A 22,209-nucleotide genomic window follows, 5' to 3' on the forward strand; every position below is an offset into this window, starting at 1 on the left:
ACTTAGACTCCACCCAAGTGACATGCAGATTACCTGCACCACGTACCCATGCAAGAGATGCGAACACCCACTACCTCCTTCTCTGGACGCTCCCCAGTCCAGATCACTAAACACAGGGACAAAGCCCCCAAAGCCCAACTGCCACCAGCCAAACTCCCCCCACACCATCTGCGTACAGGTGCAAGACTGGTGGAAGGATGGGGAAGTCTCACAGTGCACAGCCTGGCAGCTCTGATACTGTGTTAGTTTTTGAGTGTCCTTCCGAACTGGAGGCCTGGCCTTCACCCTCTTCTGATCACTTGATTTACAAGCCAAAAGACATTCTTTGAACTATGGTACAGGTACCTATATGGAGCAATTGTATTGTTATCTGCCTTCATTATTATATATGTCAGAGTCATCCAGGCATGATTCAGGCAACATTACAAGCGTCATATGTGTCTTTCTTCCTCTCCCCAGAGGAAAATTAAGTTATGATTAAAGCTGTGTCTTCACTTCACCTAGCCCATTCACTTCAGTGGAGCTCTGCATCAACAGCTGTTGGGAAACTGTAGAAAACTGCGGTTTTAAATTAAGTATTTTTCATAGGAAATCATTATTTTCAAGGTTATTGAGGTTGGGTTGGTTTTTTTTTTTAGCGCTACCTGAGTTAGCAGATGTGGTACACGGCACAGCCCACAACAGCTGTACGTTTGTGACACATGAGAACACACTCAGCCTCAGCCCCTCCAGCCACCAGCACCATTTCTGATGTCTGGTACGGGAGATCCTCCGGTGACAGGGAACAACCACTCAGTAGGATTTATTCCAGCCTCTAACATGGTAACAATAGATATATGACCAAAAATACTCTTATGGGGTGAAGTAGGGGGTTTACTTTATAACTCTTACACTGGATGCAAGGACACATAGGGGTTGTAACCATGTGCATCACAATTGCTTTGCGCCCAGTTTTCCATTTGGACAGAGCCCAGAACAGAGTCCAGCTCTTCCAAATCCCAGTCGAGTACTCAAGCCTTCCCAGTTAATGGGATTACTTGCATCAATAACTGCTACTTTTGTATAAATGGAGAGTGCAGACTCTTGCCTATGTGAACCGTAGAGCAACCGTTCAGAGCAGCGTTGTCTAATATACAGGAAAATACAGGAGAGTGTCTGCTCTGGAAAAGTTTACAAACACCTGCATCTCCTCCTACAGACTCCCCTGGTCTGCAAATGTAATAAGGGTTATGCTGACTTTGGGAATCCCTAAACTTTGTGACTAAACACCGCACTTGTGCCCTCCCAACTCCAGTGATAATCAAGCATGAGTCATTACAGGACTATCTTTTGCTCTTGTCAATACCACAGCACCTTCATGTCCATTTACATTGGGTTAAGCATTACAATACATTGGTATAATATTGCGTACTTGCACTAAATCTAAGTTAGACCAATACTTACAATGCGAAGTTCAGTTATTATGACATGTAGCTGGTGTTACACTAATGGCTAGGCCCAGTCCTTCCCCTACTCATAGCAGCAATTCTAGACTATACTGTATCATTACTCCAGAATTACATTAGTCAACCTGAAACTCTGTCTGAAATATTCCTGGTCAATGTGAAAGCTATTTCTTCAAGGTGCAACTGAAAGATAACAGGATAACTGTAATAGGCCTCTGCAAAAGGTCAGATTAACTGGGATTACTCTTATAAAACTACTGTGAAGAACATCCATAAAAGAAGAAAATGATAATTTTACGTTTCAATGGCTGCAGCGCCAGCATAGTACATCTTAGCTACAGGACACTCCCCAAATTTCCAATACCAGCATAGGAAGGCATATTCTCATCTACCCTGAGATGAGTTTGGGAGCTGGGCTTTACCATCCCAACAGTAGGAGGTCAGCGGGCACCTCCTCCACTTTCAAGGTTGTGTGAGCTGCATCCATTTGATATTCCAGCCAGTTAGACGTGGGAAACGGCCTGTTCAGTCTCCCAGCCACACTAAGGTCTTCCCGCTACTATGATCTTCATCCCTTGGTCAGAGCATTTGCTTTGTTACCACCAACAAACCCCAAACTTTTCATCATGGTATGTTACCTTCAAAAGGTCACTTTGTGTTAATCAGTCCTATATCACTAGCTGACATCGTTTACTCAAACTCCAAAAATGGCAATGCTCTACTTCAAATGTACTTCATTGAAGATTATCAGTCTTTTTCCCATACTGAAAGTATTCCATGTACATTTTTCTCCTGGCCATCAATGCTGGGGAGGATCTATCCTCTTTTACGGTGCATCTGGCTGCAACCAGTAATTCTGTAATCACAGTGAGTCAAAAACCCTCTCTGGACTGTAGCCCAGTGGAGTCTGTGTTGCCGTAAGGCACCCTCATCGACACAGAGAAAGGCATCTCCACCCTCCCATTCTCTCAGGGCATTTATGTCTCTACTTTGGATGTATTTTCCTTAAATTGGATCAGTTATTGTTACTAACACGTTTTGTAATTAGTTTCTAGAAATGGTGGCACAGAGGAGAGTTTAGTACTCTGCACGTTTTGCTATTATTCCAAAATAAAATTAGATTTTAGATCTCCCCCCCCCCCCCCCATTCTCCCCCTTCCCAAGGTTAGCATTCATCACTTGTTCTGTTGGGAACAATTTGTTTAACTCCTTCAGCGGCCCTTTTCATAGCATTTCTCTTCAGAAACTCGGTATTTCTCAGTGAGATTTGATTTAATGCTTTAGTTATAGACTATTACCACTGAAACAAATCTCCAGGAACCCTGGACAGAACTAGTTTCCACCTGCCTTCTCATACGTTATATGTTGACTAACCTAGCCCTAGATCACTTGTTCATACAAGGTATCATCTCAGCTGAGACCAATTCTTTACCTGGAGTGAACCCGGGGTTACCTTCCCATTGGGCTGGTCTCGGTCTGTTAGACCAGACTGCCCTTTTTGCCGCAGCAGCTCCCCCAAGCCCCGCACCACCAGTTCAGTTCTTCCAGTCCACCATTACACCACCCCAAGCGCCAAGCAACTAAAACATCCTGCTGTGAATTTATGCAGTTAGCACAGTTCTTGGCTACTACACAGAAGACTCACTAATGTACAAAGGATCTCCTCCTATCCCTCCCTCCACAATATGTAGGGCACCACAATTGCATCGTCTTCCTCTCCAACCCCAACTAAAAAAAGAAAATTCACAGCAGATGTTAGAATCTTTAACCCTGCTACAATGGGAGCCTCAGCTCACGGGAAGGCAATGTCACCGTCCTTCCCGAAAAGCCCCCTGGGCCGAGCAAGCCCCTGCATTGGGGTGCAGCTGGAAGAAACCAGTCTTCTTCGGGAGTTGGACTCGATGATCCTTATGGGTCCCTTCCAACCTGAGATGCTCTATGATTCCCACACTGCCAACAGCAACGAGAAAAGCCTGCGGGGCAGCCTCAGGACAAGGAGTGACACCGAGCTGGCCTGCTGCTGCCAGACAGCTCCTCCAGCAGCGTGTGCTGGGGGACGTCAGGCGGGAGCCCTGGAAGGGTGAAGCTTATCTAAAGGGCTCCAAAGCTCTGGAAGGGTCCTACGCATTGAGTGCTATTTGTAGAGAACTTGAAGAGAAAGCATTGTGTTTTAGAAGACAAAAGGCTCAAGTTTGTCACTTCAGTTTCACATCACTGAAACTGGATATAATTAAATCCTGGTTTTCAATAGCCACTTCAAAACGAATGTCTCTGTGATGCAGAGAACACTGAAAGTGGAAAGATACTTTTTATTTAACCTCAAAGGCTATTTTTACTCCAGAATCCTAATTCTCCCCGGCTGGAACTTTCTTTTCCTCCTGGCATGGATGGGAGCAATGGGAAGATGAAGAAAAAAAAAGAAAAATGAATGGGGAAGAACAGCCAGGGCCTCTCACATAAGCTACAGAGAATAAGGAGGGAGACAAAGAATAACCAACAGATTCCCTGCATCCTGCAAACCAGATGAAAGCAACTCCTTGCCTTGCAAAGGTCGTAGGGGAAGTACAAAACTTACCCACCCACAAAGGACACTGATTTTAATCACATACTCAAGACTTTACCCCAGAAAAACCCAAATTCAGCACCACAACCACCTATCACAGTACCAGAGAACTGCAAAATCTTACTTCATTTTTGTTGTTTTATTTAATTGTTCTTCTCCTTCACTTTCCATCTTGGGCACGCAGTTTTCAGCACTCCTGCTTCTGTCTGGACTGCGAAGAGCAGCGTTTTTCAGAGCACTACAGCCCCCGAGGCCGGGTGACCGAGCAAAGGCACGAGCACAAGCTGCCAACCAGCGGGTGCAGAGAAGAACTAGCCCCTCACCAGGGGCCCCGCTCCACCCAAAAGCTGAGCGCTGCCGGGCGCTGAGCATCTGCAAAGCCCTAGCAGCTGGGAGACACGGAGGCAGCCCGTCGGCTTCGTAATGACCCCCGCTCCCCAGGGCTGAGACAGAGTCCACAGGGGTGGGCAGCACGCCACAGCGCGCGCTCCCCATCACCAGGAGGCCGGTGGGCTTCTGGCCGGCTTTCCCCGGTGACGCTCGTCTGCCGTGGAGCAGCTCCTTGAGGGTGAAGGGAAGAGGGGTGAGGAGGAGGCGGCTCAGCTTCTCCCCTGCTCTCTGAAACACCAGTACCTGTGCTGATCGAGGCATTCTGAATGGGACCTTTGCAGAGGATGCTGGTTTATGCTCTGATGTTAAAGCCATTATTGTAGTACATCCCTCATTACAGCTTTGACCTCAAATGATCCAAACCATGAAATCCATAAGTTTGAAATCTGCTTCTGTCCTAAATCACTAGCCTAAGGAATAACTGATATAAAGGAGAAGGAAAAAAAAAAAAGTGAATTAAGTTCTGTTTGTGGGATCTTGGAGCTAATAGAAGAATTTTGGCCCATTACAGTTAACAGCTTACTCTTCTGTGACAAGTGAGCCATGCTCTGGTCCTCCAGGGTGAGGAGAAGGAGCAAGGCCCAAGCTGAGCACTCCGATGCCTTTTCTCTGCACCAGGCTCACAGAGGAATGCTAGCGCAGGCTAGTCAGCACCTGCAGTAATCCACGTACATGTATTTTTTACATACAAAGAGATTGTAAAATACTTCCTCCCTGGTGCAGAAAGGAAACAATTCAAAATACTATGTAAAAACATCTTTCTCACCCATCTACTGCTACTTCAACTATACGTTATGTAAATTCCAGTCAAAAGAAAACCTGGTTTCATTCTGTAATAGACCCATCAAATTTCCAGCAAACACAGATTTTTACTCCTTCTTCCTTCCAATGACACATTTGATCTTCTTCTGTCTCTGGGACCACTGGATCTCCCAGGGAATACAACAGCCAAGTACAGAGAGGTCAGATTTCATAGAGGCAGGAGTAAGTAACCTGCAAAGCTAAGCAGAACATGCATTGTTCAGACAGGTCACATAAAGGCCGTTTCCAATTTTGGGAACATACTAATCATCTGAGTTTTAACACATATAATCGTATGTCCCAAGTCTGCTATAATTCTTTATTAGGTTTGCAGCTGTTGTCTTCCTCATGAATTTATCAGCTTGCATAGTTCTTGGGTAGCTGTTCTTAATTCACCTCAACCAGGCAAGGGGTTGGCGGGGGTAGGGGTAGGGGATGGCCATGAATGAAGAAGCTAAGGGAATAAATAAAAGCTACTTAACTCACTTGTTAGAAATGGAGAAAGAAAAGAAAAAAAAAAAAAAGAAAAAAATATGGCTGCTCAAGAGAGAATTCAGGAAAGCTATTGCTGTTTTAAGAAAGTATAAGAGGTCATAAAGGTACAGCACAGGCCTGAACTCTTTTCACTGAGACCTCTTTTGTGTATGTGGATACACAGACTCATTCTTTGTCTAGGTTACCCAGCCAAATAAAGCAGAAGGAGCATTACTGAAGATGGGAACTGGGCCTTCTAGGAGCTACGCCAGTTGAAGGAGACCAAAATTCCAGTCCAAAGCCATTGTGACACAGCAAAAGCGCATCCTCACCAGTCAGTGGGTCTTTGGTGGACGTGTCTGTTCAAGTTCAGTCATGAGCACTGTCCTAAGAAAAAGCAAGGGATGCAGTGCTAACTGTCCCTGCACTGCAGCTCCTACTAAAACTGACAGGGCATACACTTTGGAATGGTAAGAGGTAAAAGATTCCTCTGGTTATTTTGGGAACAGAAGAATGTGAAATTATCTACCATAAGCCTTTCCTTGGCTTCGACCAATTGCACCGAGCAACTATTTCTAACCTTTTTGAATGCCTGCTGGACACAGTGCTGATGAAGACATGTTTTTTTATAACATCGCATTTTTCTTATAATAGTATGCAAAGCCTTACTTAAAACTTTCTTCATCAATTACCTGTCAAGAAAATGAAAAGTCGGTGTTACAAACTGCCAGATCCTTAATATGATTGACTATGGCTGGTTTTAGTCAGCAAAAGGTCTCCAAGTAACAAATGGCTTGTCCATTTGTTCTCTGACAAGAAAGACTGTCGAGGCTTGAATATCATTTACACTCAATCAAATACTAATGCTGATGGAAAACTCTGGGTTTTGGTGACTCTTGATGTGCCCCATTGGGGCATGGAGAAATGTATCGCCACTTAACATGTATCCTGCATAATGGATCTGAAGGGCTCTCCTACTCGTTGCTGCAGCTGCCTCTTCATCTTGCCAGGCCTGTAGCTGTAAGATATGCATTAACTGAAATGACAAATTGCATAAACATGCGTTTCTCAGTTGGCACTTCCCTGCTAAATGCTTATGAAACTGTTAACTATGGAAAACAAAAGATGGATGGAAGAAGATCACTTTTACAAAATGATTTTTATAGAAAAACAAAGAAAAGCTTGATGTATGCAAGCTCACAGATATCCCATATTTTACAGTTGGGTAGTAGCCATAATTTTTCCCTGGTAATGGGTCTTTATGATATCAGATACAGAAAGATTTGCACTTTATTACCGATAAGAGAGTCCAAATTAAAGAAGTGACTTGAAGTGGTAGAAATTGGCCTTGGGATATAGTCAATACGGAACATCTGCCCTCTCACCACATAGGTGGTGTTTACAAGACTTTAAGATACAGTTCAAACAAATATTTTACAGAATAATAAAATTGTTGATTATGGCATAAAAAGCCATAAGATTTGATTTCTCCATTTTTTTGTGTGTACACACTGGTCAAAATAAGATCAACTACAGAAAAGAACAGAATATTATTTTGCCAAGAAACACTGGGCCAGATGATCCTTGAGGTCCCTTCCAACCTGGTATTCTATGATTCTGTGATTATTAAACTGCAGTGGAGTAAACATCAATACATTGTAGCTATGTTTTTTCCTTTAAAACATTTTGCAGAATAATTATAGCTGGAACAAAGGAAGCTCAGAAAATTCCAACACTGGAGCTTTTGGGGGGTTTTTTGAGAAAAAAAAAAAAAAAAAGAAAAGAAAACAGCCATAAAGAAGTTCTGATATTCATTTCTAAATTCTGACAAATACTTTGATTATACTACGCTTTGCCACATCTGGCCTTCAACTTTGGACATCATCCAATTTCCTGTAGAACTAGAGGAAATCTAGCTCAAAACTTTGGTTGTGCTATTTTCTAAATGGCATAATACAAACTGCCAATTTAACTAGCATTTTCCTCTGCGTCATTTAGTAACGCAACTGCAGTAACCTTCCTGAAGAAGAGAAGCAACTCTTTTTTTGTTTATTTAAAATTGCAAGTGATTCCTCAGTGGCACACCCAAGCTTTAAAATAAGGAGCAGTAATTGATTATTTCATTATTTCCATGTTTCCTCTTGGACATTCCATTAAGAATTATAAAGCATCTAATCTGTACGTATAGTTACCTAAATAGAAAGAGTCTGTGTAGAGAGGAATCCCAGCACCTATGAAGACAACTACTAAAAATGGCAATGTGAGCTTTTACCCTAAAGCACGACATTCTCTTAAGGCCTTGGTCTTGCAAATATTTAGTATATGAGTAGTCCTACTAAAGCAAGACTCATTCATAGGCTTTTTCACTGGTGGAGTTTTCTTTTATTCATATATATTTTTAGGCAACATATTATGCAAGTTGGAAGGATGAAAATAAACCGGTAATATGAGGTGAGCTAATCGTCAGTGTACACGTACAGCCTTCGACACAGCATCTCAACACAGAGAAACCTCAGTGAAGTCAATGGCTAAGCCAAACCATAAGTTTGTGTAATAAAGAGAAATTGCTCAAGGTTTTTTCCCTTAGTGGCAAAACCCAATACTCCCAAGTGAACATCTTTCCTCTCTAGTGCAATACCCTGCAGATGTGACTAAACCTAAAAATAATTTCTAAGAAAAGATTCCAGCATTTAACACAACGTATGTATTGCCTTTCTAACCCTTCCTGCGTTCATTGTCAAATGATGATGTAAAGAATTGCATAAGAAAACAAAACAAAACAAAAAGATAAAAATTAACTTAATTTACACAACCAATAAAAAAGTTTAAAGCAATGATAGAAAAATAATATAAAGGCTAGATACATTAAATGCCAGTTCAACAGTATTAAGCTTTGGTAGAACAGTTAAAGAGCATAGCACCAATAAAATCCAATGTCAATACATGCTTCAGTACGCATGAGCTGTGATGAAAATGTAAATTTTGGCAAGAAAAGTAGTGTATGTTCCCTGACGCCACAGTTTCATTTCAACATCTAACAAAAAGTCTTTAGGCTCTTTCACTTGTCGCTGAAGATAGACAATGCCCGTGTACGAGTTCAGCCTTCGAGTGCTGAAGTAGTTTTCTTCATTTCCCTTGTTGATAGTAAGGATAATGTTGTCTCCAGCATAGGCAGGCGATGGTCCAATACGGAAAATATGAGCTGGGACCACGATATTGGTTTGGAAGTTCAGCTGGTAATAGGTAATGCGCACCGGGGTATTTTGGCAGTCCAGATAATTAAAACAACTGATTCGTTCACACCTCCTAAGAGATGAGAAATGAAGCACAATCAGTGTGCATGTAACAGCAGGTAAAAATATATGTATTTCAGAGTATTGCAAAACTATTAGACAAACAGGAGTCCCAAACTTCATCTGTGTAATTACCAGCTCCTTGTTCTGCTTTTACAGTGCCCATAAAGCATTTGTAAATGATGTAATTGTCAGTGTACAAAAGCGTAAGAAAAAGATCATGGGCATGAGGAGCTGTATTGGGAAGCTCCACAACGAGGAAAGAGCCAGAGTCATGCTGCAAGCAGCACAGAACTTGGAAGAGGAGTCTGTGATTCATCACTGACAGCACAAGCCTGGGACAGTGCTCCAAGAAAATAAGAACAAAACCACTTTAAAAGGTAGCTAAAACATGGGAATGGGAAACAAGCTCCTCAACTTGCAGAGCTGCTTAATTCTATAAAACAGGAAAAGTACGTTTTAAGTCATAAGCAACTAAATATGGCTTCCCAAAGCACTGGCAGCCATTGAGGCAGGAAATGGCTAGGGAGATTTTGGGGCTCCTGAGCCGCAGCTGCTGAGGAGCTGGAAGCTGTAGGGGTGTGCCATTCCCAGAATCCTGTAGCCTGGCAAGCTCGTTATCCTGCTTCCCTGCAACATTTCAACACTCTCTGAGGAACTGCAACCTGAATATTAAACAGGGAGCCCCAAAACCACTGTAAAAGTGGTGCACTGAGCAGCCTGGCAGCTACTGCAATGATATAAGCAGCATAGAAGATCTTATTTTTTTAAAACTTAATTATAAACAGAGCCCTTTTAGAGCTGCAGCAAGTAGAGCTGCAAGCTCTGATGACTGTTGTTAGAGCAGCAGTTGGAGGACAAATGGGGGCTTTAGGGCTTGGAAGATGGAAGAGGCAAAACCAGACAGAAACTCTATATGGGGAAACTCTATGTGCTCCAGGTGCTGAAGCATCTTCTTAGAGCTCTGAGCACTTAGACCCAGCCACAAACTAAAGCACTACGTAACATCCACAGCCACTGGACTGGGCTGCTGGCTTTGTTGCAATGGCAATACTTACATGTCAGATACTTTTCTGTAGTTGGAAGGGCACTCAAAGGACAGGCAGCGGAAGCTGCCCTGGATGTTATAGCAAGTCTCTGCAGCTGAACAGTTATGGGTTCCTATTGCACATTCATCGATATCTAACAAGAAGAAACACAAGGAAAAAGACATGCTAAGTTCAAAAAATAAGTAGTAATCACAATTCACGGGCTGTAATATGCTTATGGGACTCTCTGTGTGCATGAGAAGCAAGAGGAGTCTGTGGGTTCGGCTCTGCAAGCTGAGGGCACTGGTCTTCACCACTCAGTTGCTGCGTGTTACCTCTTCTGTACCCGTGCCTGCTGCCTGCAGACTAGGACTGCGAGAACCCTGCAGGAAACACTTGGGCTGTGAAATGCACATTCAGGTGAGGTGTGTCAGGTTCATCTCTCTGCACACAGACACTTGCTGGCATTTGGAGTGACAGGGTAAATCATGTTGATTCCAATTCTGCTAAAATTCATGTGTCTTCTGCGGAAAAAAATTTCCTTCCTTGACATTTTCAGTTAATAAGAGATGACTACCGCTCAGCAGTTTGTGCAATAAACAAGGGAGCCCGCTCTTCCCTACAAGCAGCTTGTGATCCTTTCCAGGTTGTTTGATAGTTCTTCCCCTGCTTGGCAGAGTGTGTGGCCAGTTGCAGCCACCCAGCGCATGGCCAGGGCTGGCTGCCTACAGCGGGGGAAGTTTGTTTCTTTACCTGTACTTTGCAAGCATTGGCACACCCCTGTGAACCTAGCTATTCTCGTTCCAAACACACCTGATGCAACACAGGGTTTAACTTTGTGAAGAATAAACATGAGAAGGAAAAAAAGTTCTCAAACCCCAAGATCCTCCTGTCTTGCCACTTCCCACTGCAATAAAAACCAAACACGAACATGTTTAGTTCAAACCAAACCTGAAGATCTACACAGAATCGCCTGTGTTGTCATATTCTCCCTTGCTCCTGAGATGTCAGAGATGTGTTGTAAGCAATACTATAAACTAGACTGAAAGGAAACAGAATAAAATAACTAGATAGCAGTAGTCTAAGGCAATGGAACCCTAAACTTCTCACACCAGCCAACCTGTCTGTCCTCGCAGCTGCTGTGTAAGCTTTCCCCAGCTGTTCTGACTGAAGATAGTTTTTAAATAGTTTCTTGATAGTGATGGGCCAATTTTTACAGCTTCCCAGGTCACTGGTACTCCCTGAACCACAGTTTCATGCTTAGAGCTAGCCTGTGTCATGCAAGGTGTTTTTAAACAAGCGTGGTGCTCCTATGCTGTTCAGCACGTGAGCACAGTGCACGCATGATAAGCTCAATAGCTGGGGGAAGCATCTAACTGGTTTCAAACAGCAGAGCATGTGCATGGACTTGTGCATGGTGTAGACACTGCGTGCAAGCGCTGGAGTATGAGGGACAGCCCTTGAAAGGTGGCCACTGCGATAAATCGCTCATACACTGCATAACGTGTGTGATCACAATGGCTCCTTCTTCACGGACAAGGCTGTAAAATGTCCACATATCCCGAGCAAACAAACATTCCCCCATCACTCAGCCTGCAGAGGGGCCTTCCCCTCCGCAGAGCAAACACACGTAATGGATGAAGGGACACCCTACGTCTGCCTACACATTAGCCATTCACAGCCTGTTGTGACAAAAGCTATCCCTCAGGAATAAACAAATCCCTTCAGAATGTAACCAACCCATGTTAAAAGCCAACAGGACCTTCTCACTGACTTTCTGAGAATTGAGAAAGCTGGTCTATGTCAGCAGAAGAATTTATCTATGCATGAAGGTTGCTCTGGATTAAAGCAGGAGGCAAATACAAAGCAAAGTAACCACTGCTGTACAGCTGCATGATCCAGGAGATAAAAGGTCCCCCAGATTATGATGAAATATGGGAACTTAAGAACAACACTTTAGAACAAGGCACACATTTTTGAAAATTTAAGTTAAATATAAATATCTCCCCATAATGAGAAGTAATGTTGCAGAAGACAAAAAAAGAACATTTAAAGCTCAAAGACTCATTATGGCCTAGAGCATAAACGTGGTTACCTAAATAATACATATGCACAAGCCCAAGCCACGGACCTTAAAATGCTGAAAACCAGATGCAATAACAAGGATCCAGCTTGAGCAGAAAATATTGGCAAAGATCTCACAGTCACATTGTGTACTCCCAAATGTCTAGACAACGCACGGAGGCTTTCAAATGAAATAAATGCTAACAGACAAACCATGTGGACTGTGTAGGGCTCTGCAGTTCTGCCAATTGTCACAGAGGAGAGAGACTCTTAGAGGAAAACTATAACCTCCCGCTCCTTCCGTTCCCCTGGGATGCGCACTGATCTCATACACTGAACTGACTTGTTTAAAAGTCTTGCAAAGAAAAGTATACAATAGGAAGTAGGAGACAATCAAAGTAAATTAAATCCCTTGCTGATTCTCAGAAGTGCCCCCAGGTGAAAAGAAAATTTCTTCCATATTGCAATCATTGCCATGAAAGCACTCACTTCACCAGTTTGGATGGGCTGCAAAATACCATATGCAGTTTCTCCAAAAAGATCCATATGTTGAGATGCTATTACACGAGATACAACTCATCTGTTTGAAAAGAAAAAAAGGTACAAAGAATGTACCACCAGTAACTCTTAAGAACTGGTCAGATGATGAGCAACTGGAGCCAGATCTTTAGCTGGTGGAAACCAATATAGTTGTCCTGAGTTTAGCGCAGCCGACATCAATTCAGACAGTTTCTCTGACCACGTTTTCAGAGAGACCTCAATATATAAGCCTGCCCAAACTTGTAACTACAAACTTTCAGAGCTCAAAAAAAAGGGCATATACCCGGTGGTTACTTCCAGCGCCTGACTAAATGCCAGCTCACCCAGCCACGCACAGAGCTGCCGCACGTGCGCCAAGTTTTGCGAGCAGACCAACTTCGCCCTCGAAGGCGGGTGCATGTACCAGGCGTCATAGATACTTCGAAAAGCTCTTCCAAGTGTTGCTGTACAGCTCGCCTAGCAGGGCTAGTCTGTACAACAGGAAGCTTCACCGCACAGGGGGAGCGTGCAGAGAGGATTTCACACCACACAAACAACGCAAGTGCGATCCATAGGTCTGTGTTGCAAAGCTTTTTCCTCCACCTCCAGCGCCTGGAGCACGCCAGGTGCCTCCGGCTCGGGAGAGCTGCGCTGGCCGATTAACGCGGTGACTCACGCTATTAACGTCCTCAGCTCAAATCTCACTGCTGGCAGAGGTGGCAACTAACATGCCAGCACTCATAGTTAGCAGGAAAAAAAACCCAAAAACCAAAGCCTCAGGAGAGTTATAGCTGCAGTTTTCTAAAGGTGACTTTTATGTACGAATTTAAATGCACATGGATATAACTGTATTCATACTTAAAAACACATTAAAAAAAAATCTTTTAAAATCTTTTCAAAAGGTTTTGTCATTTAGTCCGTTTCTCTGCTTCAAAGTCAGGATCAAGTATGCTCATGCTGTTCATGATTTACACAGTGTAAATTTACTGCCGTTACCACTGAGAAGAGAATTTAAGCATAGGAGATACATAACGAAAAGTTATGTGAAGGGTTCCTGAAAAACTAAGAGCAGGAAATGCCTGGTAGTTAGTGTAACCGACTGCAGGAATGCATGTAGAGTACATAAAGGTAATCAGATCTTCAATCATCATTACACAGTCAGTGCATCCTTTGGAAATGGGGGATTTTTTACTTCAAAAACAGACAGCTGTGCACCAGATGAAAAACACCAGACACCAAGAAGACATTTCTATGATTCTGGAGAAAAGAGGCAGGGGGGGGGGGGGGGAGGTGGAAGATACATGTCATTTACACTAACATTTACTAACACCAACGTAATTAAGCTTAGGTGGCAGACTTCTGGTTGTCCAAGTTCCCATTGCAGCTCCTACATCCACTCTCCCAGTTTTCTGGGGCAGGAAACTGCAACTCGTAATGAAGCCACAGATTTCTACATCTGGCACCTCTAAAAAAACAGATCACTTACTGCTGTGCCAAGGTGCACGTACAGCTCATGCAAGTAATCAAGTGCCCCAATTTGAATGATGAAGTGGGCTCCCTCAGGAACTCATTTAAACAATTAGTTCACATTGACAGCTGAATTGCCACGGTACTTTCTTCTAACACGGGAAAAAGTTGATATTGCAGATACCAGTATTTGGCAACTTTGTCAAATACTGGCTTTTTAACAGTGGCTAATATAAAACACGGAGACTTGATTGAATAACCATAATATCTTAGATCATTCCAAGGATTAAAGCTTCATGAGATAATCCTTTCAGTTCCTAAACTCCTCATTACCTCGACAGGTTCTTCCATTTGCTGCCATGGTATATCCCTGCTCAGGACAAGCACACTGATAACTACCAGGAACATTCACGCAGCGGAAAGTACAAAGAATGCCTGCACTCTGGGTGCACTCATCAATATCTGGGAAAAAAAACAAAATTACAAACATATGAAAAAAAGAAGAACAGAAAACTGAAAAGGGAAGCTGTAGAACACAAAGAGATTCTTATCTGCCGCATTTATAATATATTTTTAAACGAGAATGCAACCATGGAAGTTTGACATTGCTCTAGGACTGTTGGTGGTGCTTTCTGAAATGCTGAACACAAGACTGCTCCCAAACATACTGGTTGCAAGTAGCTGGGACTCATGGAAAAGAACAAGTCTAGGGCACATCTGAGTTGGAAAAACTCTCTCTGGTACCTCTGTAATTCTTCTAGGATTGCTTTGAGGGCTTCCTTGTGCTCGGAGGAATGTGGGTTTCTTCACCATTTCTTAAATAGAGACTGTCCAATATGTCAGTATTGGTAACTTCAAGAAAAGAGGTAAACCCCTTCCTTTCTCCATTCTGATCACTCTACTCCTCATTCACCCGCCACGAGCAGAAGAGCAAGCCTTCACTCAGCTGTGGCTGAGTGGAGGCTTTAATTGATACAATAGAGGTAAACGTATCTTCCCTTCTAATTTTTTCAATCATAAGCTCTAGCCCCATGAAACAATAACCTAACCAGTTCTACAGTCACACAAGTGTATTCCAGCCCCAGGTAGGAGGCATGAAAACGAACTGCATTTTCCAACAGCTGCAGTTACCTTCTGCAGCTTCTGCAGCAGGGTTAACCTGCAACCACCCTTATGTATCACCTGCAGCATTAGGTGCTGCTGAGAGTTAGACAGCACTTACTGTTGAAGAGTTAGACAGCCCTGACCGTTAAAGAGTATACACATGTTTACCTTGAGCTGACAAAGCAGCAGCCTTACCTTTACAAGAATGCCCGTCTTCCGCTAGCTGGAAACCTTGCCTGCAGTAACACTGATAGGAACCATAAACATTGGCACACTCCTGGCTGCAGGGACTAGTATCGCATTCATTCACATCTGTATCCAAAAACAAACCCACAGACATTGCCACAGTGGCTCAGAACAGCATCTTCCACTATTTCTTGCCCCTGAGAACAGCTACCACATCCTTCTAGTCAGAGTGAATAAGGATGGACTAAATTGTCCCAAGAAGATGTTTCTGCTCCCTAGGCAGAATGCCAAGAAGCGTGAGGATGTCTGTTGCACCTGAATTTCATTTCTATATATGCCAATGAAAACACATACACATACAAATACCTGTTTCAGACCTTATGTGATCATTGCCTTAAAAAAATAATGGAGAACTTAAACAATTTCCACTTAATTCAAAATAATTTTTTTCAAGTTTTGTCACCACCAAGTTTCATCTTTATTAAAATTTGAATGAAAAGTCTCCTGTTCTAACTTTGTTATGTTCTCCTTTTCTCTCATCTGGAAGGAAAGGAAAAAGTATGTGAGGGAAAGGAAGAAAGAGGAGAAACTTGTCAGCTCTCATTTGATAGTTTGAGTGTTCAGCTGAATACCTGCAAATTTGGGCACACATAAATCATGGGTTTAACTGTATTTATATTTCACCTCAACTCCTTCTCTAAAGTCCCTTAATTCACACTGCAGTTTCTTCTTCACGGAAAAAGTGTCTGGTACCTTCACAATGCTTCCCATCGTAAGACAAGCGGAAACCAGAAGAACAAGTGCAATGGTAGGACCCAGGGGTGTTCTCACATGTGTGCTGACACAGGCGTCCAGGGTAATTCCAGCACTCATTTATATCTGCCAGCATAACAAGCAAATATACAATCAACTTAGAAACAAAAGCATCAAGCAGGATGCAGGAGGATATTTTAAAAGGTGTCAGAGACTGATTTGCAGAGCATGAAATGCTGCAACCTTAGGTTTTATGCTGTCTGACTTTGCGCTCCAATTGGTGTACAGTAGTGATAAAATACAAAATACTGTATCATACATAGTCTTTTATGAAGAAACTTGTGAAATCTTCAGACAGATAAATTTCTACAGCAGCAGAAGCATAACCCATAGGAAAGTACTTCGCAGATGACTTTAATTGATAAATTGCAGCTAAACCAAACCAAGGGTACCTGGTCTGAAATCACAGCACGGAGTGGCAGAGCTCTAAATGGCCAGTCACACCGAACGACAGCTGCTTTGGAGGTGATTCCATTATCTTTTGAGGCACTGCATTGCAGAACTAATAACTGCACACCACAATGGTGCTAAATACTGCCTTGAGGTCCAAGGCTCAATCAATCAGTCATTTCATCTCATCTTGTGCCTTACATACCAATGCAGCTTCTGCTGAATGCATCGTACTGATACCCCATCTTGCAGTCACAACGATAAGCCCCAGGAAGATTATGACAAATCTGCCCTTCGCCACAACGGTGTACACCAGCTTGACATTCATCCACATCTGCAGAACCAGAGAAAGCAATTAGGTGAAATGTAGTTTGCTGAAAATCAATGTTTATGAAGAGAAAAAAAAAAAAAACCAACACAAAAAACCCAGGAATAGAAACTGTTAGGGTTGTCCCCTGGACAGAACAAAGAATATCAGTTTTTCCCACTGTGCTCTTCTCAGAGTCAGCTTTACATATCTCTAAGTCAAACTTTTGAAAAGCAATACATTATCTTAAAAATGAAAACGGTAACGGCAATGAAGCTTTCCCAGCATATTCTGCATTTCAATGTAAACACATTTTGATTCTGATCAAACCATGACATTTAAACACCCTATTCTGATGTTCTGCCACTACGTGAGTCACAGCAAGCCATTTAAAGCAAAACAAGAACTAGCCAGAAGTTCTGTTCATCCCTTCAATTAAAGCAATTGCTATTTTCATCTCCAGTTGCCCTTTCAGTCTTGCTTCTGCTGTCTACCTTTTGCTCTTTCCCAATGTTGATTTTTCTTTTCTCAATCAATTCACATTTTGATGTTCCTCATGGCCTCTCATCCAAAATCCAATACCAACAAATTAGTTGCTTCTCCACTCACATGCATCACTTCCAATCTCATTTTAAAAATCCTCAGATGAAGATGAGACTTTAAAATACACACTGATTTACAAGACTTGTAACATGACTAAATAGCTCATCAGTATCTAAGAAATCCCTGTTACCATCTGTGAGAAGAAGCATCAAAAAGTCTGATTAACCCTCAGAAACTTGTATTTCTTCAAGTATTCTGAGTTCTGCCATTTCTTAAGCCATCAGATCCTGCTTCCTTCCTATTATTGACATCTTCAGCTACTTTTACCACGCAAATCCCTGTTCATGTCATATTAATTAGGAGGGTAGTCTAAGGCTGGAGGTTCTCCACACTACCCTATTTGAAGTCATAAATTTGAGCACTATTTCATTTCAAAGGGTTCCTGGGCAGTTCTCCATCAAACAACAGCCTTAGAGAGTGCTCTGAAAAGCAGTCACTTGCTGCGAAAATGATAGGGAAGTGAGAGCAAGTTACTTATCACAGAAACTTGGATTTGGAAAAGTGGATTATATCAACCACGATAAGAGATGTTAACAAAGATGTTGTTCAGTATTTCAGCACAGATTCCCACCTACACAGTCCCTGCTGGCACCGGGGTTAGGGATGGCAAGGAATGCCACTCGCCAAGCAAAGAATTCCTGACGGGCTCAGATTTCTGCTGAAACACTGTCTCCTCATTTTCTTTTAAGATCAGACGTAGCGTCAAAACAAGGAAGTTTCTAATGTGGATACAAATTTGTAAAGTAGCAGTTTTATTTGTAATGAATTAACTAATTTCATTAGTTTGTCCAAAATCGTATATTCCATTGTGCTCAGACTTTAATTAGTTTGAGGTCATTACATCATCAGAAGTGTGCTATATTTCACAAGAGTTACAGTGGTTTTCAGTTAAGTGTAAGAGGTAGTTTTTAGTAACTAATTTACTAAATCAGAAAACATGAACTTTTTAAAGAGATGAATCCTCTAAACAGAGGTTATGACCATACAAGTGTAGTTCTGCTGGAGAAATATGTGCAGATGATGTATTTATTACTGTGAATAAATCTGAATCAGGAATCTAATTAGCTATTGTAATGCCTTAAAGAAACTAGTCTTTATCATAGGGAGGGGAAATTAGGACCATGTGCTTTTCTTTTTTCTTCTCCATGCTCTCTGCCTACTTAAAGAAAGCCAAACCAAAAAAATAGCATAAGATGTAGACTGCAGAGACAGAGTGCACACAGCAAAGACAGAGAAATCACCAATTAACATTAAACATTTGTTTTCCCAAATTAAAACTAGAGGAGCTTCTTTATACCTGCTCCCTAAAAGCACTGTCAGTCACATAAAGTAAAGTATCATCAGTAATTACAGCGCATTGTGTTATCTCATCATGCTTTAAAGATATAAATGCTCTATGAATAATGGCAATTTCCTCCTCTGTCACATATTTACACACAGTCACTCTTTTTTAGGAACAACTGGGGAAAAAAGCTGGATTCTTTCTATAAATCATCAGTTTGAAATTTAGGCATATAATTTGCCCTAGCCATTAGCAGGGCTTGAAAACAAAGGCTGTTAGCACTACAGCCAGGGCTTCTGAGCTGCTCAATGATGACTGCTGACTTGTGAAAAAAATGGTGTTCATGGAGATGTTGGCATGGTGGTAACCCTAAAAACAATTTCAGGGTCACCACATTTCAGGTGGTGCAAACGTACCTAGCCCAGCTGACTTTGCTGAAACAGGACTGATCGAAACCAGCTGAGGAACTGTGTCTTTACAGCAACTGACAGAGACAGGACTTTTGGACCTTCCCTTTGTAACAAATGAAATATTTCAGGCTGCTACGTAATAGGACAGCAAATGAGACCGCACTACTTTGCCCCAAATTTACAAAACACAACCCCCTAGAGCTGTATTAGGAAGCTTTCTCAGTTTCCTCAGTTACAGACATAAACTGTCCCCGTCTTCTGCTACTTCCAAATCTTCCCACCTTCTCACTGGCCAAGCATAGTCTGGATAGTCCTGGGGGTAAAATCATGAAGGGAAATACAGTGTAACAAAGAGCAAAAAGGAGAATGCTTAAACTTAGGCAGGAATGGGATCTTTTAGCTATACCGCTGTTTTTCACTACAAGTTGCTAGTCGTGACCAACACAGCTTCCACCCACCTGCAGCATCACAAAAGCATATTTTGTTTATTTTTTCATCCTTCCTTTTATTCAAAGGGAACATAAGTAGGAATTATTAGGATATCATCACCAACCAAAATACTGATTTGTCTTTTTTTTTTTTCCTGCCATTGTATAATTTCCTATTTCGTGTCATACAGAACACAGGGAATTCAAAAAGTACATAGCCAGCCTTGCCTTGGGCACCAAGGTCCAAGCTTTCAATCCATTTGTGCCTAGTGTGCTCATTTACAGAACAAATGCTAATAAGAGATGAAATTGCTATTCTGAGTCAGTAACTCCATGAACACATTGGAACAAATACAAATCAGTATCAAGCTGCATGCCAGCCTATATGAATATTTCAACATTCTTTTCACTAAGAAAGTAAGAATCTATCCTAAATGTACACACAATTGGATGTAAATGGGGAACACCATTCATAGCACTACAAAGAACATCCACTTAGTACTACTCTCCTAAGTCCACAAACTCAGTGGTTCTCATTTGCTGCATCCCATGGCTTCAGATCATATCGCTTACAGTAAGCGATACTGTAAAAAATAGCAAAGGATCATGGTTTTGACTGACAGCATGAGGTTAAAAAGTAACTAAATCACTACAGAACGGAAGCCAGTAAATCCCATATGCAGTCAAAACTAATGTCACCCAGCACACCCAGAGGAACTCCAGGCAGCAGTCAGACATCAGTGCAGCAGCCTGTAGTGCAAACAAATCATTGAGCTGCTCGGACAGCAAATGCATACAGCAAATTCTCATTCCTCAAATAAATTTAGGAATCTGGAGGTAACTCAAAACTACTTTTTAGAACTGTAATGTACTTTCTCCTCTGAGAGGGCACCTGACCAGACACTGGAGTCAGACCTTACCGATGCATCGGGTTCCCTCCTCATTGGAGTGGTAGCCTCTGCTGCATGTCAGCATGTTCCTTTGGCAGGTGTAAGACCCAACAGTATTGATGCAGTTGAATCCTGGTTTACATGGCTCAGGGAGAGATGTGCATTCATTAATATCTGGTGAAGAAAATGAATTAGAACAGTGAGAGAAGCTACTTAACCTTTCCGGTCTGTTTTCTTCCAGCTGTCACTTCTTTTCCTTCATTTCAATTTGTTGTGCTGCAAAGATAAGGCTGATGCAGGTCTGCTGTGGTAACACTTTCAAATTCAATATGCGAGTATGCATATTTTAAAAAGGACAGCAATGTTTAAATTAAATTCACAGCAGGATTTGAGGAAAACTACATGTGGTCAATATACACCGCTTGGACAGGCTAAAAGAAACAGGAGTTGGCCAGTGCTGCTGCACATATTACAAGCATATTGCTGGTCATGCTTACCAACACAGTTTCCCTCAGGGTCTTGTAAAAATCCATCCATGCAGCGTTGCTTTGACTCACAGTAGAATGATCCTTCTGTATTCTGACAAACGAAGTTTACTTTACAACTATGAGTTCCTCTCTCACATTCATCAATATCTGTTAATCAGATCAAAACACCAAATTGTGACTAGTTAAGCTGTAATTTTCAGTAGTCTTCATCACTAGTTAACTTCTCAGAAAGGAAGTTAGGAAGCATTATTTAATCCAGACACCCAACATTGCTTATGGGAAATCTGAGGTTTGCTCTTGGACAACCTCTTCAGCACAGGCTTCAGAATTTGTCAGGTCCTGCAGCAAATTTGATTCAGGTCCTTACTGCCTTGTTCACAGCATCTCTTGTAAACCACAAATACTGAAACATCTGCAGTTTTAAAATCCTAGACCCAAATTAAGACTAGGAATAAGGCACACATAATAAAATGTGTACCACACTCTTTCAAAAGCAAAACGGTCTCTTATTCCTCATATACCTCAGGAATTCTACATAGAAACCTACTTCCACTGAATTTGATACTAATAGGGCACCTCATTTGAACAGGGCTGGGATTTCACTGTGTACACTGGCACATGTGTGTATATATAAGTATTTATGTACACAAAACAAACACTTATCCAACTCTGAAAACTATTCTGAAAAAAATCTGAATGAGAGGTAGTAATATTACTAACAAATGCAGCTTTTTTTCTTACTCTGCAGCCAGAGCTCAACACAGCTTTCTCAATTTTTATTATTTATATGAAATTATTCCTCAAATTATGTTCACCAACTTAATGCTTGCTTTCTAGGCACATTGAAAACACTTCCTGCAAGTTTCAAACTTATAAATTTACACTCAACTGGTCTGTGTTGAGTAACTGCATGGATCAGCTGGTATAGTGGCATTGCTTCCATTTTCCAGTTGAAGAAACCCCACCTAGGAACAGAATTCAGTTTGAAATTCAGTTCCTGTGAATATTTTAAAATGCTGCTTTAACATGCACTGGTTCCTGAGGACACTTCCTATGATGAACACATTTACTAGAAGATAAAGACAAATGGAGGAAACTCCACAGTTGAGGGGTCCCCCCCCTGGGAAGAACTGCTGGTGCTTCTCGTTCTACCCTAACTCCTCAGTTAAATGTTAAGGTCATGAGGGAACATCACCAGTCTCCCAGAAGGTACTATATGGTCTTCCAACCATATTTATTGACTAAGAGAAATAAAAAATGTGGA

General features: G+C 41.9%; 1 protein-coding gene across 3 annotated transcripts in view; it reads right to left on the reverse strand.

Moving 5' to 3' along the window:
* Positions 1–6,922: 6,922 nt before the first annotated feature.
* The window catches only part of FBLN2 (fibulin 2), a 109,317-nt gene continuing 94,030 nt past the window's right edge, over positions 6,923–22,209 (reverse strand). For all 3 annotated transcript variants that reach the window (XM_041118814.1, XM_029996267.2, XM_029996266.2), the window contains 8 exons: positions 20,955–21,092; positions 20,488–20,631; positions 16,743–16,871; positions 16,088–16,213; positions 15,344–15,460; positions 14,378–14,506; positions 10,025–10,148; positions 6,923–8,979 (listed from right to left, as the gene is read on the reverse strand). In XM_041118814.1, coding sequence (XP_040974748.1) covers positions 8,622–8,979; positions 10,025–10,148; positions 14,378–14,506; positions 15,344–15,460; positions 16,088–16,213; positions 16,743–16,871; positions 20,488–20,631; positions 20,955–21,092 — 1,265 coding nt within the window. In that variant the 3' untranslated portion in view covers positions 6,923–8,621. The remainder of the gene's footprint in view (positions 8,980–10,024; positions 10,149–14,377; positions 14,507–15,343; positions 15,461–16,087; positions 16,214–16,742; positions 16,872–20,487; positions 20,632–20,954; positions 21,093–22,209) is intronic.

The sequence above is a fragment of the Aquila chrysaetos genome, chromosome 20 (assembly GCF_900496995.4).
Source record: "Aquila chrysaetos chrysaetos chromosome 20, bAquChr1.4, whole genome shotgun sequence".
Lineage (NCBI taxonomy): Eukaryota > Metazoa > Chordata > Aves > Accipitriformes > Accipitridae > Aquila > Aquila chrysaetos.